Source organism: Echinops telfairi, unplaced genomic scaffold, assembly GCF_000313985.2.
Source record: "Echinops telfairi isolate 266 unplaced genomic scaffold, ASM31398v2 ScPeMD7_3533;HRSCAF=4204_0, whole genome shotgun sequence".
Taxonomy (NCBI): domain Eukaryota; kingdom Metazoa; phylum Chordata; class Mammalia; order Afrosoricida; family Tenrecidae; genus Echinops; species Echinops telfairi.
The window spans coordinates 57,202,457-57,218,901 of NW_022107431.1; the positions used below are offsets into that span (position 1 = coordinate 57,202,457).

General features: G+C 39.7%; 1 protein-coding gene across 1 annotated transcript in view; it reads left to right on the top strand.

The window, feature by feature from the left end:
* Nucleotides 1-16,445, top strand: part of RNF217 (ring finger protein 217) — a 153,307-nt gene that overhangs the window by 80,922 nt on the left and 55,940 nt on the right. The window contains exon 3 of the mRNA XM_013004499.2: nt 10,800-11,033. Within this exon, the coding sequence (XP_012859953.1) occupies nt 10,800-11,033 (234 nt within the window). The remainder of the gene's footprint in view (nt 1-10,799; nt 11,034-16,445) is intronic.

A 16,445-nucleotide genomic window follows, 5' to 3' on the forward strand; every position in this document is an offset into this window, starting at 1 on the left:
GTTTTTTACATATAAAATCATATCATCTGCAAATAGTGAGTTACATTTTTTCTTTGCCAATCTAGATTTTTTTGATTTGTGTGTTTGTGTGTGTGGTGGGGAGGGGGTGTTCATTAAATGGATCTGGCTAAGAGTTCCAAAACAGTGTTGAATAACAGGGGTGATGAGGGACATTCTTGTCTGATTCAAATTACAGGTGAAATGCTTTCAGTGTTGCCCTGTTAACTGAGATGTTGGCTGTTGGGTTTTCATATATGGCCATTATTGTGTTGGGAAGTTTCCCTTATATTCCCATTTTGGTGAGGTTTTAAAAAAATTTTTTTTTTATATTTTATTTTACCAGGAGTGGGCATTCTGTACTGTCAAATGCTTTTTCTGCATCAATATATGTGATCATGTGGTTCTTAATTTTGTTTTGTTCATATGGTGGATTACATTGACTATTTTTCTGATGTTGAACCATCCTGGAGTACCTGGTTCGAATCTCCCTCGATCATCATGGTGTATTACTTTTTCTGTACATTGTTTGATTCTATTGGTAAGGATTTTGTTGAGAATTTTTGTGACTCTGCGCCTAAGGGATATTAGTCTGTAGTTTCTATCTTTGTGAATTCTTTGCCTTGTTTTGGTATCAGGGTTATGCTTGCTTCCCCCCAAATTCATCAGTTTGCTGTCCTTTTCTATATGCTGGAGTTAACTCCATAGGATGGGTGTCAGCTCTTCTCTGAATACTTGGTAGAATTCCCTGGTTAACTTGTCTGGTCCTGGAATTTTTTGGTTGGAAAATTTTAATGACTGGATCTATTTCTTCTATTATGGATCTGTTGAGGCTAATTTGGGTAGATGGTGTATATCTAGAAAGGTGTCCATTTAATCTGGGTTTCAAGTTTGTTGGAGTATAGTCTGCCATAGTGATGTCTTGTTATTCCTCTCATTCCATTGGAATCGGTGGTGAGGGCGTCCTTTTCATAGCTACTTCTTGGTATTTGCATCTTCCCTTTCTTTCCTTTTGTTAAGCTTGCTAGCAGTTTGTGAATTTTGTTAATCCTTTCAGCGAACCAACATTTTGTTTTGTTGATTTTTTCCTACTGTTTCTCTGTTTTTCAAATTATTTATTTCTATTCTAATCCTTATGATGTCTTTACTCCTGGATGTTGAAATTTGTGTTATTGGTCTTGTTCTAGCTATTAAATCTACTGGGTTAGGTGCTGCTTTGCTGATTTTGGTATTTTCCTCATTTTTCATGTCTCTGTTAATTGCTGTAAATTGTTCTTCTAGATGTTTTTCTCCTGATTGTTGAAAAGGGATTTACACTCCTTGTGATCAGTCAGCCACCGTGAACTGGAAGCCTACTATTTCTTAATTCCTACTTTCTAACTGCTACAGGTTTGCAGACATACATTTAATTTTGTATAACTTCTTAATAATGCTTTCTCTGTAGATGAGTTTGACAGTTCTGCATATACAATTATGTAGCTTGAAAATAATAACATATCTTTTCTTTATCTATAGTTCTTTTATTTTTGTCTTTCATTAGCTGTAACCTTAAGTCAGTGTTGCATAAAAATAAAGTTGGCATACTTGCCTCATTTCTATAATGTCTTCTAATATTTCACTATTGAATATGATGTTTGCGATGGTTTCTTGTAAATGCCTCCTAAATTTTCTTCTTTTTTTGGAGTACTTTTATTATGAATAAATATTAAAGTTGTTAAATATTTTCATGCCTTTTAGAATATTTTTTATATATTGAAAGAGCCTTATGATTTTTCTGTTTATTTTATTTTTTTAATTTATTATATGCTCAGTGAAAGTTTACACAGAGTGTAGGCTCTCCTTCAACAATTCCACAGTTTGCTCAGTGATACTGGTTACATTCTTCACGATCCATGGACATACTCATTCTTTCCCACCTAGATTTTCGATTTCTACACATTTCATTTCCTTGCCTACTTGTGTTTCCATTTTTGTTTTTAATTGTTGATAATTTGATCTTTAGAGGTGTTTGTTTTGTTTTAAGGAGCACAGTACTCTATTGTATTAACACGTGAATTATAGTAATTGTATTGTCAATGGTATACAACCTTGTATTTTTTGGAATAAATCCAACTTGATTTTGATTTATTATCTTCTTTATGTACTGTTCAGCTTTGCATGGTAGTACTTTAAATGTTTTGAGTTTATGTTTATGAAGTAGATTGTCAATAGTTTTCTTCCTTGTCGTGCTTTTACCAGGTTTTGGCATTAAGGTTATGTAGGGCTCATTACACAGCTTGTGTAGTGGTCCACTACCTTCTCGCTTTGTTTCTCTGGCTCTCTAACACTGGTTGTGTAGTATCAGTGTTATCTTTGTCATCCTTAAAGGCTTGATAGAATTTGCTAGCTAGGCAGTTGGTGTTAACATTTTCTATGTGAAAATGTTTATAATTATGAATTCAATTTCTTTAAGATGTATTTTTTCATATTTTCTGTGCCAATTTTACTAAGTTAAGGTTTTCCAACTATCTGTCCAAGTCTTGCTGCCATCTACATTGTCAACTTTAATATAATGCTATTTAGAATATTCTCTTTTTAGAATTCAAATCACTGTATTATCTGTAGTGAATATATATGACTTCAACGATACTTTCTACTGAGTGATTGGCTTCTATTGTATTAATTTCTGGATTCCATCATTATCACTTCCTCTTCTTATTGCCTTAGGTGGTTTAGTCTGCTTATCTCTTTCTAACTGGATTGATGCTTAGTTCATTGTGTTTCAGCCTATCATGTTTTCTAAAATGTCGCTGCTAAAGGCTAGAAATTTTCTCCTAAAATAACTGTATAGCTCTTGCCACAAATTTGACATTTTATCATTTAGTTCAAAATAATTAGTTATTTTCTGGATAATTGAGATACATGCTATATAGTTTCAAATAAAAAAAATAGAGTTACCTTTGTTATCTGGTTCTTATTGATATATACCTGAATTCTATTTTTAATTTAAATCAAATCCATTTTGTCCTTTAAAAAATTATGTCTCATGCTAATAATTTTTAATTTTTGAGACTTGCCTTTCCACCCAATGTATGTTCAATTTTAGTACATAATCCTTAAGCTTATTGAAACCCGACAGGACCCCGTGGGACTACTCCTGTGGCTTTCCAAGGTTGTAGATCTTTACCAGAGGAAAGAGCCACCTCTTCGTCCTGTGGAGTGGCTGGTGGTTTCAAATGCTGACTTTGAGGTCAGCAGTCCAACATATACCATGCCTATGAATAGGATAGACCAATGGCAGTAAAGGTTTTGTTGTTCTTTGGTTGGTTGTTTTGTTTTCAGCATCCTTTGTTAGTCTGGGTAGACTAGCAGAACAAATCTAGGGAGACTCGTGTGTAAGAGAGAATTTTATATTAGAGTAATTATATATTAAGAAAACATCCCAGCCCAGGCCAAATCATGTCCATTAGTTCAATATTAGCCTATATGTTTGATACTGGTTCATAAATCTCACATTAGACTCACGCAGCACATGCAATGAAGCTGAATAAAGGAAGATCACAGGCAATGGGTAGAAGGTCTTGTGCATCCAGTAGCAGTGGGAGAATCTTAACACTGGCGCAGGTCTTTGAGGGTCTTCTCCACCTCCAGTGCTCCACCTCCATCAGCATAGTTCCATGTGGATTGTCAACAGGAATGTCTTTCAAGGAGAGTGACTGGGGTTCCCAGAATCCTCAGGAGAAGGCCACGCCCATGCAGAGGCATTGTTGTCTTTGGCCTGATGGACAGGCTAGCCTTCATCCCTTCGGTCAAGTTGACAGATTATGTAACTGCCACACATACTTATGCACTTAAAAGAAATGTGGCATGTATGTTCCATATGTATCAATTCAGTCAACATTTTTGTGCTCTAGTTTTCTATATACTTACAGTGTTCTTATTTTCTATGTCAAAACTTCATACTATGATTGTTAATTTGTGTGGCTTTCTTTTCCCTTAGCAGTCTGTCAATTTTGCCTTCTATATTTTGGAGTCATGCTGCTTAGTACATGATAATTTAGAATGAACTGATCTGTCTTCCTACAGATTCACTCCCTTGTCATGAAATTTCACTCCTCTACTCTTGTAATGCTTTTTGTTTTAAAATCTACGTTGGCTAGATATTAACAGTGTCACACAAGGTTCATCTTTGTAATTGTTTCCATGGTATATCTATTTAAATGTGTTTTATCCATATTATAAGCTGTACTCAACATCACAATAGTTTCTGCAGCATTTTTTCCAAGCAGGAAATAAAATTTCGCAGTCGAACACTGTTCTCTTAAACCAGCCATTACAAAAACTGAGGTTCGAGTGAAACTGCATTTATGAAAAAATTCACTGTGACTAGAGAGAACCTTCCCAGGTGATGCCACTGGGTGCACTAACTCACAGCAAGTGGCTCCATGCTCACCTAGTGGGGGAAAATGTGTAGTATGAAAGGTACACTCTGCCAAGCACAATTCTGGGTTTCCTTGGGGAGGGGGGGGGGCGTACCCCTCATATATGTTTCTCACGTCAATAGGCTAACTAGATTTTGTCAGCCTTATAGTGTTACTCTAGAGATTGCAGAATGATTTCTTGGTTTCTTAAAAGCCAACTTAACAGCAAGTAATACCAACAATATAAACAAATACCAAATCTATTTGATGACAATTCAAAGACCCTACCTAATTTTTTGTGTAATTGTGCACTTTATTGATAAATACTACACATTATTATATATCTTTAATATGTATTCATATTTACTCATATGCTCATTTCATTATTGTCTTCCTGCTGGCATCATTAAACTGCTATCTAGGATTGCCTTCTTCTAAATTGTTTTTTGATGATGAGTTAGTTTTCTCTTTTCTGAAAATGTTAGCGAGTTTTACTAAGTATATGATCTGTGTTGAAACTGTATGCATATTTTCAACATTCTGAAAATACCATTTTATCTTCTGTTACTTATTATTTATGTTGAAAAGTCATATACATGTTTTACTAGTGTTCTTTGGAAGGGAATATACGTTTTCCTGTGGCTGGTTCTCAGGTATTTTCTTGGTGTGTGGAATTTAGCACTTTTGCATTATGTTACTGGGCATGGTTTTCTTTCTATAACCACTCCTCACTTACAATAGAATTAACTTGCAAAGACCAGGTGGTCATGCTGAAATCTGGGTTATGCAAATGTAGAGGACTACCGCCTAACAAAACAACCAGATTACATCATTGCACAACTACTAGTCCATTTAGAATCACAGTCCAGCTCAGTTGATACATAACCTTAACCATTCGATGCAGCAGGACTCTGACCCAGCAACTCAACATTTGTTATTGTCAGACATTGCTCAGTTACTAATGTGTGAAATGGAGAGTAGATCATTTTAACTTTTGTCATACGTACAAAATGTTAGATAACAAGATAGTTGATGAGTGTGAATTTATTTATACATTTATTTATATCTCTTAGGGTTGCTAGAATGCCTGGAGTTTGGGCTTAATGTTTCTCAACCTCTTTTTTAAATATCCAAGGCATATAGTCCTGTAGATTTTTTCGGAGTCAACAGCAAAGTGTATGTATCAGCACAGAAACCACTTTCATATAATCACTGGTGAGTAATGTGAGGGAAGCTCTGAGCCTGAAAATTAATCTGCCACTCTGCTACTTCATAAGTGGTTAATATAAGGGAAATGTAAAAAACAATGGTTGGCATATGGAAGATACTCTGTGAGTTTTATGGTTATAGTTATTGCTTTTGTTGTATTATTCTCATCTCTACCAAGAGAAGGAAATTTGAAGTCTCTTGGTATCTAATAAGCAAAACTGCCAAGACATCCTTTAAAGCACTTAAACTTAAGCATTTGACATTTAAAGGTAGATACTGAACATCAACACTTAAAGGCAAGATCAAAATAAAAAACCATGCCATGGATAACACTGAGTTTTGAGACCCAAGGTCTATGCTTTCTCCTTTAAGGATTTAATTAGCTAATCTGCCACTTCTCTAGAGCTCCCCTTGCCTGAGTCACTAAATTGCTTTTGCATTCAGTTCTCCCAGGTGGGAAATTAGCCGTGCAGTTTGAGCATTAAGTGCATAATAACGTCTCGTACTGACACCCTTGGAGATTGTTTTAGAGTTAAGTAATTTCTTTTACAAGGATGGACATGTTTTTTTATTGAGAAGAGTCAGCGAGTGTATTTCTTTCTTGGGGATACATTTGATAGCACAGGATTGAACACACAGAAATGAAAAAATACCATTGTTTTAAGTATAAGTGCACTTGTTTTAGGGTTAATTACATATAATCTTATAAACAGAAGTTAGAAAACATTTTTTTAAATGCTAATTTGATGTTAAATAATTTTGGGGGAAATATTATATGGCACCATGAGTCTTTCAAAAAGACTTAAAAAAGAGAACCATGTAGAAACATGGAGACATGAATGGACATGATGTGTGTCGTCTCAGGGCTGAAAGGAAACAAGATTGCCCGTGAGCTGCTAACTGTTGAGGCCAGAGTGGTGATTAAAGGTTCTTCATAATCCCAGCTGCCAACTTTTGATCATGTTTAAAATTATCCAGAATAAAAAATGTAAACCATTTCTTGAGTAAATATTAAATAAACTAGTATCAGGACATCCCACGTTAGTTGACAAGGCTATTAGTATTGATTTAATGTTAGACTCTTCATATCTTTGAAGGCAAGAATCATGTTTATTTCCTAGATCTTTTATATTACTACACACACACACACACACTTCCCTGCAATGTGTATAAACTCATGTATATAACTATATATATCTACATAAAGAGAGAGGAAATAGACCATTTATATATATGAATATATATATTCTATTCTTGTTACTGTGAAAGCTGTAGAAAATCATTCCAGCAACTATAAAATATTCACATACACTGTATTTTATTAGAAATTTCTGAGTAATGAACATTTTCCAATCATATCATTTAGCGTAAAAAAGCATAGCGTTGTCTTTCATTTACCCTTATATCTAGTTCATCACCAATCTCATTGGGACCACTTCCAAAATACACCGTGTACCAGATCACCTCTTGCTCGTCCATTCCTCTGTCATCATTTGCTGCCCTTGGATGCTGCTAACAGGAAGAGGGATCGCAATTCCAAAGTGCCCCCTGCACTCCTTCGCCAGACCCTAACTGGTACCTTTTAAATTTTACACTAGGGTGTAAGCGCAGTCAGTGAGTCATATTGACATTAGAATACAGTCCAAACTTCCTGTCATGGCCAGTCAGGCCCAGAGTTCGCTGACTCCTGCTGGCTTTCCGCCTCCATCGCTCTCTGCTCTTTCCCTCACCCAGGATATGTTTCATTCGCTCAGCTCTGTGCTTTGAACCCAGGCACAGTGGGCACTTTCTGCCGCAGGCCCATTGTCCTTGGTGTGTTTCTTCCGCCTGCACTCTCCCCAAGTTCTCTTCATGACAGGCCCTTTTTAGTTTTCAGCTCAAATGTTCCTCTGCTGTCTGTGAGTTTCTTCACTTCACTGGTTATGTTCTGTCATGCTTCTTATTGCTTCCTTATTTATCGTCCATTTCCCTCAACCGATACCTGGTGTTTCTCCTTTCATCTCTCCAAAGTCCGTCTCAGAGCCATAGAAAGCACATTCATTTACATTTAAGTCATGGTATTGGTAGGATGTACTATTATGTGCCATCCAGAAAGTACAACCATTGCAGGTTGCTAAAATGTTAAAATGCTAAATTAATAAGGACAAAAGAGTCTTAACTTTTGTGATATTAAGATATTTTTTAAAATATTTTTGAAATAATATATCTTTGTTGAATAAATATACTTCACTTAGTCATGTTTACTTGTTGCTAGTGATCTTATGAAGAAATTATTCTAAAAAAGAAAGACGCAGAGGATGAGAGTATTCTATATTACAAAAAAGGGGGTATTAATCTAAAGAATATGAGTAACTGAAATGCCTGTGAGTACTTGTTCCAAACTGCCAATGACTGGCCTACCGCCAGAGATTGAAATGTTATAAGTTTTGAATGGGCCAGAAAATTCAAATTTTCAAGGAACATTTTTAGAGACAATTTTAAAGTGGTCCTGGAAGTAGATTCAGATCCTATACTGTGAAAAGAAGAGATGGTAGGGACAGACAGACATGGGGTAATATGAATCTTGTTGTTCCTATGTTTTGGTGTGTGCGTGCGTGCGTGCGTGCATGTTTGTTTCAGTAAAATATGAGGTCATTGGCTCAGAATGTTGGGGGGAGGGAGTACTTGAACTTTTAGAAAGAATCTATGGAATAGTCAATGCAGGAAGCATGAAAACGAGGAAGTTGTGTGTTCTGTGTAGAAGGAATCGGATTTCAGGCAAAGCTGAAAACCCCTGAATTGGACAAGGCATTGGGATGGACGTTGATTGGGTAGTATCCCAATGTGGTGGTGTGATGAACCCCCACTCCTAACGGGTCATACAATACCTGCCCTCTTGGGTTGCCTTGGGTTGTTCTAGTCCAGTGGTTCTCAACCTTCCTTAATACAGCTCCGCATGTTGTGGCGACCCCAACCATAAAATTACTTTCATTGCTACTTCATGACTGTCATTTTGCTTCTGTTATGAATCGGGCAACCCCTGTGAAAGGGTTGTTCCACCCCCCACCCCCCAAAAGGGGTCATGACCCTCAGGTTGAGAACCGCTGTTCTAGTCCCTAAACTACAGTCCATTCTTCCTACGTCTGAACTATTCCCGGGAGGTTGTGAGACTGCTCCCTCTGATGATCATTTATCTAGATGAGATAAATAAACTCCTAGGTGAACAAGGCTGGATTCCAACGGCTGGGAGTCATAAATTCAACCTCTTGTGTTGCCGCACAATAAACAAGAGTCCCTTTTATCAGGAATGAAATTAATGGTCAGTCATGTACTTTAAATGGGATAGTTTTCTGTTTGCCTGGGGAGGAGCAGCCAGACTCCTACAATGACTTTGTGGCGCACCCTCATGCTGTGGTTTCTGTACATGTACACGTAGCATTTTTCTTTACGAATAGAGTCGGACTACTCATAGTTCTTTGAAGTCTGGGATCTTTCAATAACAGTATATGTACTCAAGGGTGTCTGTAAGCAAATTAATCTATTTGGGCTATGAGAAAAATGTGGATACCTTTGTTCTAGAGCACGCTTGCCTTTAGGCCTTTGCCCATGTTGCCATATCTGTTTGCTTAGAATCTTTTCTGTCTCGTTTGACAAAGTCCTCATCATCTAAGCTCTCAGTTGAACCTTAACTTCTAAGAACGTCTTGAATTGGGCCTTACTGGGCCTCCCCCCTGTGTTCTGCTGACCTCCTGCTCTTACTCGGTCGAGGGTGCTCACAGCCGTGCGTCATGATGGCCTCCTACGGACAGACGCAGGACGCTTTGCTGTCTAACGCATCACCTGGCTCAGAGCCACGCTGGGTAACTGTGGGCAGAATGGTGAAAGATCAAATGTGTATTAATTTTTAATTGTTTTAAGTTTTATGCTTCACTAAGCCAGTTCCTTATTATGTTATACATGGTTTTGAGAATAAATACTTTTAAAAACTGATCATTTCTGTCGGGCTATAACTAACATAATATAGAAATATAATTTGAGTTGTAGCATTATCATAACACTAACTGATGAATCGATGAAATCTGTAAGCAGATTCATCAAAATCAGTAAGCAGCCTCATCAAAAGTAGAAAACATAGGCAAAGATTTGAAAATCCTGTGTCACATTCTGTCAAACCGCCGCATAAAGAGGTGTAGCCATTTTTACTTTGAACAAGGACATGTTAATAGGGACGTTGATTATGACAAGCCAGATTCTTTTAGTTGATTATCAGAGCATGTATTTTGGTGTTAAACACCAGCCTGTAGCTTTTTTGCATTTTCAAAACCTTGTGTCTGATAAAGACCTAAGTTAATACAAAACTTAGTATGAGTTCAGTTTATTCTTTTTGCTGTCCTTCATGGTGATGTTTCTCTTTTCCCAAAGATCTTTTTTCTCATTCCTGCCTCAGTCTTCGCAGTGTTCTTTTCTCTTCTTCAAATGTTAGACTCGCTCCAGGGAATAAGAAAGGAGTTGTGATTATTTGCCACTGGTGGTTTTCCCTGCCTCTCCGTGTGACATTCCTCACTGCCAGCAAGTCAGGTCTGACTCATCACAGCCCGGTAGGACAGACTGGAACGACCCCTGTGGGTTCCTGTGACTGGAACTCTGAAGGGAGTAGAAAGCCTCATCTTTTTCTTGGCAAGCAACTGGTGGCGTCAATCTGCTGACCTTGTGGTTACCAGCCCAAAGAGTAACTCACTACATATATGTATATACACACGCACACGCATCTGTGTGTATTTAAAGAGGTAAAAGGTACCCCAGATTTAGTGCTGAGAGGCTGTTTTGTAATGTTTTGTAAGTTTGAAAATTAACTGTTCCTATAGTTGGTAGGCTGTCTCAGTAGTGTCTCATCTTGCAGTGTCTAGAAATATAAAATGGTAATTTATTTCTCCGGTGAGCTTGTGGCTTAAGTCCCTTTAAGTACACACATATAATGATCAGAAAAGGCCTTAATGCTCTATCAATTATTTTGAAAGTATAGTGATAAATTATTATGATACCAGAATAGTTGCTATTTGTTTATTTTAGGAATCTTAGGGGGCAGGTGGTCAAATGATCCTTTACTGTAATCGTGAAATAAGAAATAACAACTGTAAAAACTAAGTAAAAGTCATAAAAGCAGTGACCTTTTTTCTTCCTTTCTCTCATTCTTCCATCTGCTCTTTCATGCAGGTACAACTTGGCCAGGTAGACATCAAATGCCCTATCACGGAGTGTTTTGAATTCCTGGAAGAAACAACGGTTGTCTACAACTTAACGCACGAAGACTCCATCAAATATAAGTACTTCTTGGAACTCGGCCGCATTGATTCCAGCACCAAGCCATGTCCTCAGTGCAAGCACTTTACAACCTTCAAGCGAAAAGGACATATGCCCACCCCTTCCAGATCAGAAAGCAAATACAAAGTAAGCATGTTCACCAGAGCTGTAGGTTAAATGGCCAGGACGGGAGCAGCCAAATTAGGCCATCTTGTGGTGGGCAGTAAATGGGCTTCCTCCCCTTACCGGAGCCTAAGGTGAGTATACATTGGCTAAGATTATGAGTAAGTATGGTTTGGGCGACTAACTAGAGAGAGTATCCTGAAGGACTTAAAGCTTTCTCGTTGACTTTAACCATGCAGACTATTAATTTAATAGCTCAATTGAAAATCTATACGTTCATCATTATTATTACTAGATGCTAGATAAATACGAAGGCTCTATCGTCTGTGTGTGTGTGTTTCTCTTTCTTTTAGTGTAAGGTTAACTCTTTTTAGATAACTGAATGTGTCACCCCTGTGCCTGTTTGAACTAGTGAAAAGTTTAAAGATGCAATTCATTCCTCTATTGAACAAATATAAATGTAGCATATGCTAGGCAATACCCTAAGTTGGGAAGGAGACCTGCTGCACAGCGCATGATGTGTTCAGCTGCTAGCCACAGGGATGGCAATTCAAAGCCACCAACCAGTCCACAGGAGAAAGAGAAAGCTCTCTGTTCCTATAAAGACTGACAGCCTCAGAAACACCGCAGGATCACTGTGAGTCGTAGTTGATTCCATGGCACTGGTTTTTGGTTGGGGGTTTGGAGGTGCACAGAAAAGGTCTCACTAAGGTGAGGAACATCCTCTAGCATGGAGTTCAATATGATTAATGAAAATAATACTCGCACACAGAGTGCTTTGGCAATGCTCAAGGAGGGTTGGGGAACGGGTATGGGAGAGACTGGTAGAGCAGAGAGAGAAACAGCGAAGAGTGTTTCGCACCATGAGGGAAGTAAGTGTCCAGGCCCAGCGGCCGGGGTCACGGCATGCTCTAACCAGGCTGTGTAGAGAGAGCAGAGGAAGCTCTTTAGGTAGATAGAGTGGGTCATGTTCAGTCATTCACACAGTGCTCAGAAATTCACATTCAGTTCTGTAAGTATTAGAGGAAGATCATTCTGTCAGTGTCAGTAGAGGATGCCACAGGAGGACAAGACAGAAGGCATGGAAACCAGGCCAATAGCCCTGGAAGGAAGTCCTTGATTCACAACCCTGGGTGGACCTTGAAATCACAGTGAACTTCCAAGAAACCCTGGTGCCCCAAGGCCACCTCCGAACAGTTGCCGCGGTCCTGGGCGAGGGGTCTAGGCACTGCAAAGCTCTGAGCCGCACAGTGACGGTCAGAGACAGCAGACTTGAGAACCTTTGCAGTAGATAAAGCAAGACAGGAGGAGGCTGTGGCAGTAGTTTCACTCTTGTCTTTACAGAAATTAGCAGGATAAAGGGGTTTCAAGGCTGTTGGAAGTCAGCTCCATTTAAGATAAGTTTCCGCCCATGTCTTCTGTCCTGGAAGAGCAGCGGTCACTGCGCTATTCATCGTGTAGCTTTGAGGGTGTCGTGGTTGAGCAGTGGTGCCTCTGCTGTTGCCGAGATGAGCCACAGGACTTGTAGCTTAGTCGGAACCTCTTAAAGAGTAATTGATCTTAGAAACTGCTTTGCTCTCTCGCTCGCTCTCTCTCCTTTCCTCCCTCCTTCCTTCCCTCCCTTCATCTTTTACATTTGCTATTTTGATACAGGCATGACTATCAACAAAAACGTTCTTGGTGTATGTAAACAGTGTCCTCTTGAGGTTACAAAGTATCTAACTCAAGTGTACCCTGGTGATTTTGAATATGGAGTTAATATACTTTTGACTCTAAAGTATGCATAGATTGTTTTAAGCTCTTTTATCACAATGTGTATGTTAATGTATAACTGGAAGTAAGTCATTTTAGAAGACCTTATTATTGTTCTTACAGAAAAGTGTTACTATACAATTTAGGATTTATAATTTTTCCCCAATGGTTTATTTGAATTAGAAAATTATTATATATATACATATACACATACACACATGGCTGCATATGTATGTATCTATATATGAGTATGTGTATGTGTGTCCCTGATTGATGTTAATGTTTGTTTATTGATTGATTGATTGATGTAAATATGAAGTACTCATCCACTCGGAAGTTTAAACCCACCCTCCGAGGCCCCTTAAAAGACAAGCCTTGTCATTTACTTTGGGAAGTCTCAGCCAGACACCCTGATGGGGCCATTTCACTTGGCACACATGGGATTACCATGAGTCAGAATTGACTTGATTATACTAATAGATATTTGTTGCTTACTGTCCACAGTATAGTCTGTGAAATAGGATATTGTGTGATCTGGATAGTGTGTGAAGATCACATTATATGCAGGTGACAGACACACAGGTTAATCACGAGCAGCCCGCTAAGGGGACTGCACAAAACTTAGGCTGTGCTACACTGGTCCTGCGGGGCCACGCCTGGTCCATGAGAGCGGTGCCTGACCTCTGCCACTCCACTCTCCACCGGCTTCTTTCTCTTCCTTCCTCCCTGCACGCCTGCCTTCCCAGCCACCCACGCAGCCCTGCCACCCCTCCTCTGCCTCCCCCTCCTGGGCTGTCTTTCCTGCTGCTTCCAGGGTCCAGCGTCCTAGGGTGCCTCCCTGTGAGAGGAGTGTGGCATTGGGCCCAAACCTCACGAGCAGGCTACCCAGGCTGAGTGGGACAGTCCCTGCAGCAGCTTTGGTTGTGGTGCCTGCACAGTGGCTGCCTGAAGTGATCCCAGTGGGACAGGCAGCCGTGGATGGGTGCCCGGACTCACTCCCCCCACCCCTCTGGGGCTGGGTCAGCTGAGGGACCTGGAGAGCTAATGAGAGACAGACTGGCTCCCGGCACTTAGCAAAGTTCATCTACTCCCCCCTGTTCTCTATCTCCATTATAACCTTTTGAGACTGGATACAAGATATGGTCAAATATTGGTCAAACGTATATAAAGTAATGCATTAAAAAAAACCTCAAACTTACTGCTATTGAGCTCGTTTTGCTTCATAGAAACCCCATAAGACAGAGGAGAACTGTCCCTGTGGGGTTCCAAAACTAAATCTTTGTAGGAGTAGAAAGCATTATCTATCTCCACATAGTGGCTGGTGGTTTCAAACTGCTGACCTTGTTGTTAGCAATCCAACACAAAACCCACTACACCATCCAGCCACCTAAATGATGATGCATCCATCACTCACTCACTCACTCACTAATTACAACTTCAACTAATAGTGACCCTAAAGGACAGCGAAGAACTGCCCCTGTGGGTTACCGAGACATTAAGCCTCATCTTTCTCCCAAAGAGCTATACTATAGGTAGCTTTCAACTTCATGGTTAGCAGCCTAATGTGTAGCCCTCTACACCATGAGGGCTCCCAGATGATGCATACCTGTTTATGTTTATTATGCTACCTTTGAACAGCAGCAAAGATCCCGAATCACACCCATTGCTGTGGAGAGGGTTCCCGTTGATTGCAAGTAGACAGCACAGAAAAGAGCAGACCTACGTAACTTTCAAGGTTGTTCCCGGGATGGCACGACTGAGTAAACCATTAGACTGCCAACTGCAAGGTCAGCGGGTTCAAAACCCAACAGAAGCTCTATGCGAGAACGATGAGGCTGTCTGCTTCCATAAAAGTGGATGCCTCGGAAACCCTGTGCGTGCAAACTGACTCGATGGGTTTTGTGCTTTAATCTTTACAGAAGCAAAGTGCCCTCTCTTTCTTTCATGTAGCAAATGGTGACTCAGGCCACTGACTTCCAGATAGACAGCAGGATGATGGAACCATGGTGCTGCCCACTTCCTTGCATACACTAGTTTAGAATTTGCAGCCTTTAAAATGGAATAGAAGTAGAAATAGTAAGTAGTTTAAATATTGTTTTTATGGGATGGTAGAAGGAGGATTTTCTTTCTTTTTTTTTTTTTAACATTTTATTAGGGGCTCATACAACTGTTATCCCAATCCATACACACATCAATTGTGTAAAGCGCATTTGTACATCGTTTCTCAAAACATTTTCTCTCCATTTAAACCCCCGACATTAGGTCCTCATTTTCCCCTCCCTCCCCACTCCCCCCTCCCGCATGAGCCCTTGATAGTTTATAAATGGGTATTTTGTCATTTCTTGCCCTGTCCGACGTCTCCCTTCATCCACTTTTCAGTTGTCTGTCCCCCAGGGAGGAGGTCACACACAGTTCCATGTAATCGGTTCCCTCTTTCCTACCCCTTCTCCCTTTACCCTCCCTGTTTTGCCACTCACACCACTGGTCCTATAGGGCTCATCCATCCTGGATTCCCTGTATTTTCAGTTCCTATCTATACCAGTGTACCTCCTCTGGTCTAGCCAGACTTGCAAGATAGAATTCGAGTCATGGTAGTGGGATCGGGGAGGAAACATTTAGGAACTAGAGGAAAGTTGTATTTCTCATCATTGCTACATCGCACCCTGACTGGCTCATCTCCTCCCCGAGACCCCTCCGCAAGGGGATCTCCAGTGGCCTACTGATGGGCTTTGGATCTCCACTCCGTACAGAAGGAGGATTTTCAAGGCACACTTAGACAACAATAGTTCTCATGTCACCCAATCGCACCAAAATTATGTGCATCACCTATCATAGTGCACACAGATTGAGTGTATAGTTTTGGATGAAACAAATACTTTCTGTGACAATATTTCTTACAGGTCTGACTTCTACAAAAATGTCCTATCAATTGGTCTGTAAGTCTGAAGAGAAGTTAGAGACAGAGACCCAGATATCAAACCCTGTAGACTCAATTCTTTATGTTTAGATGAGGAAAAGTAGAGAAGGAAATGTGCTCTGAGGAGAGCATGAATTCAATGAAAAATAGCACAGTTGATGCCAAAGCAGTTGAGACCCTTGGTGAGGACTGGCAATCTCAGCATAAAGGAGCGCTGTGGCCCACATTCAGCCAAAAGAAAGCATTTGGAGATGATGTTGTTGTGACTCCTTTTGTGGAAAAGAAGATCTATCAGAAATAGTCCCTGTATTCTATATGGTGCAACATTATAGGAATGATTCAAGCAATTCCCAAAGTAATAATTTTTACTTTGTTTAATGTACACTTCCATAGCAGTTTTCATACATTCATACTAACTAGCCAATTTACTTCTCCATACTCGTCTGACCAAGGAGAGCATCGCTCTGGGTACCCAGCACCCCAACTGTGATGTTTGTGCCGTCCGATATTGCACTCTAAACTGAGAGTGGGTCTTCATTTGTCTGGTGAACATTTGGCCTATTTTCCTTTTGCCTTACTTTGTTTGTTTGTTTTAATTCAGATTCACCCACAACAGAACCCACTTCAAAGTGGTGTGATTTATCTTAACTTTAAGAGTAGAGAAGTCAGATGCCTGAATACAGTAAATTAAATCAGGATTGATGAATCTATTGGGACAGAAAGTAGAATAGACATTTCTGAGGGGCACAGTGGTGATGGGGGGGGGG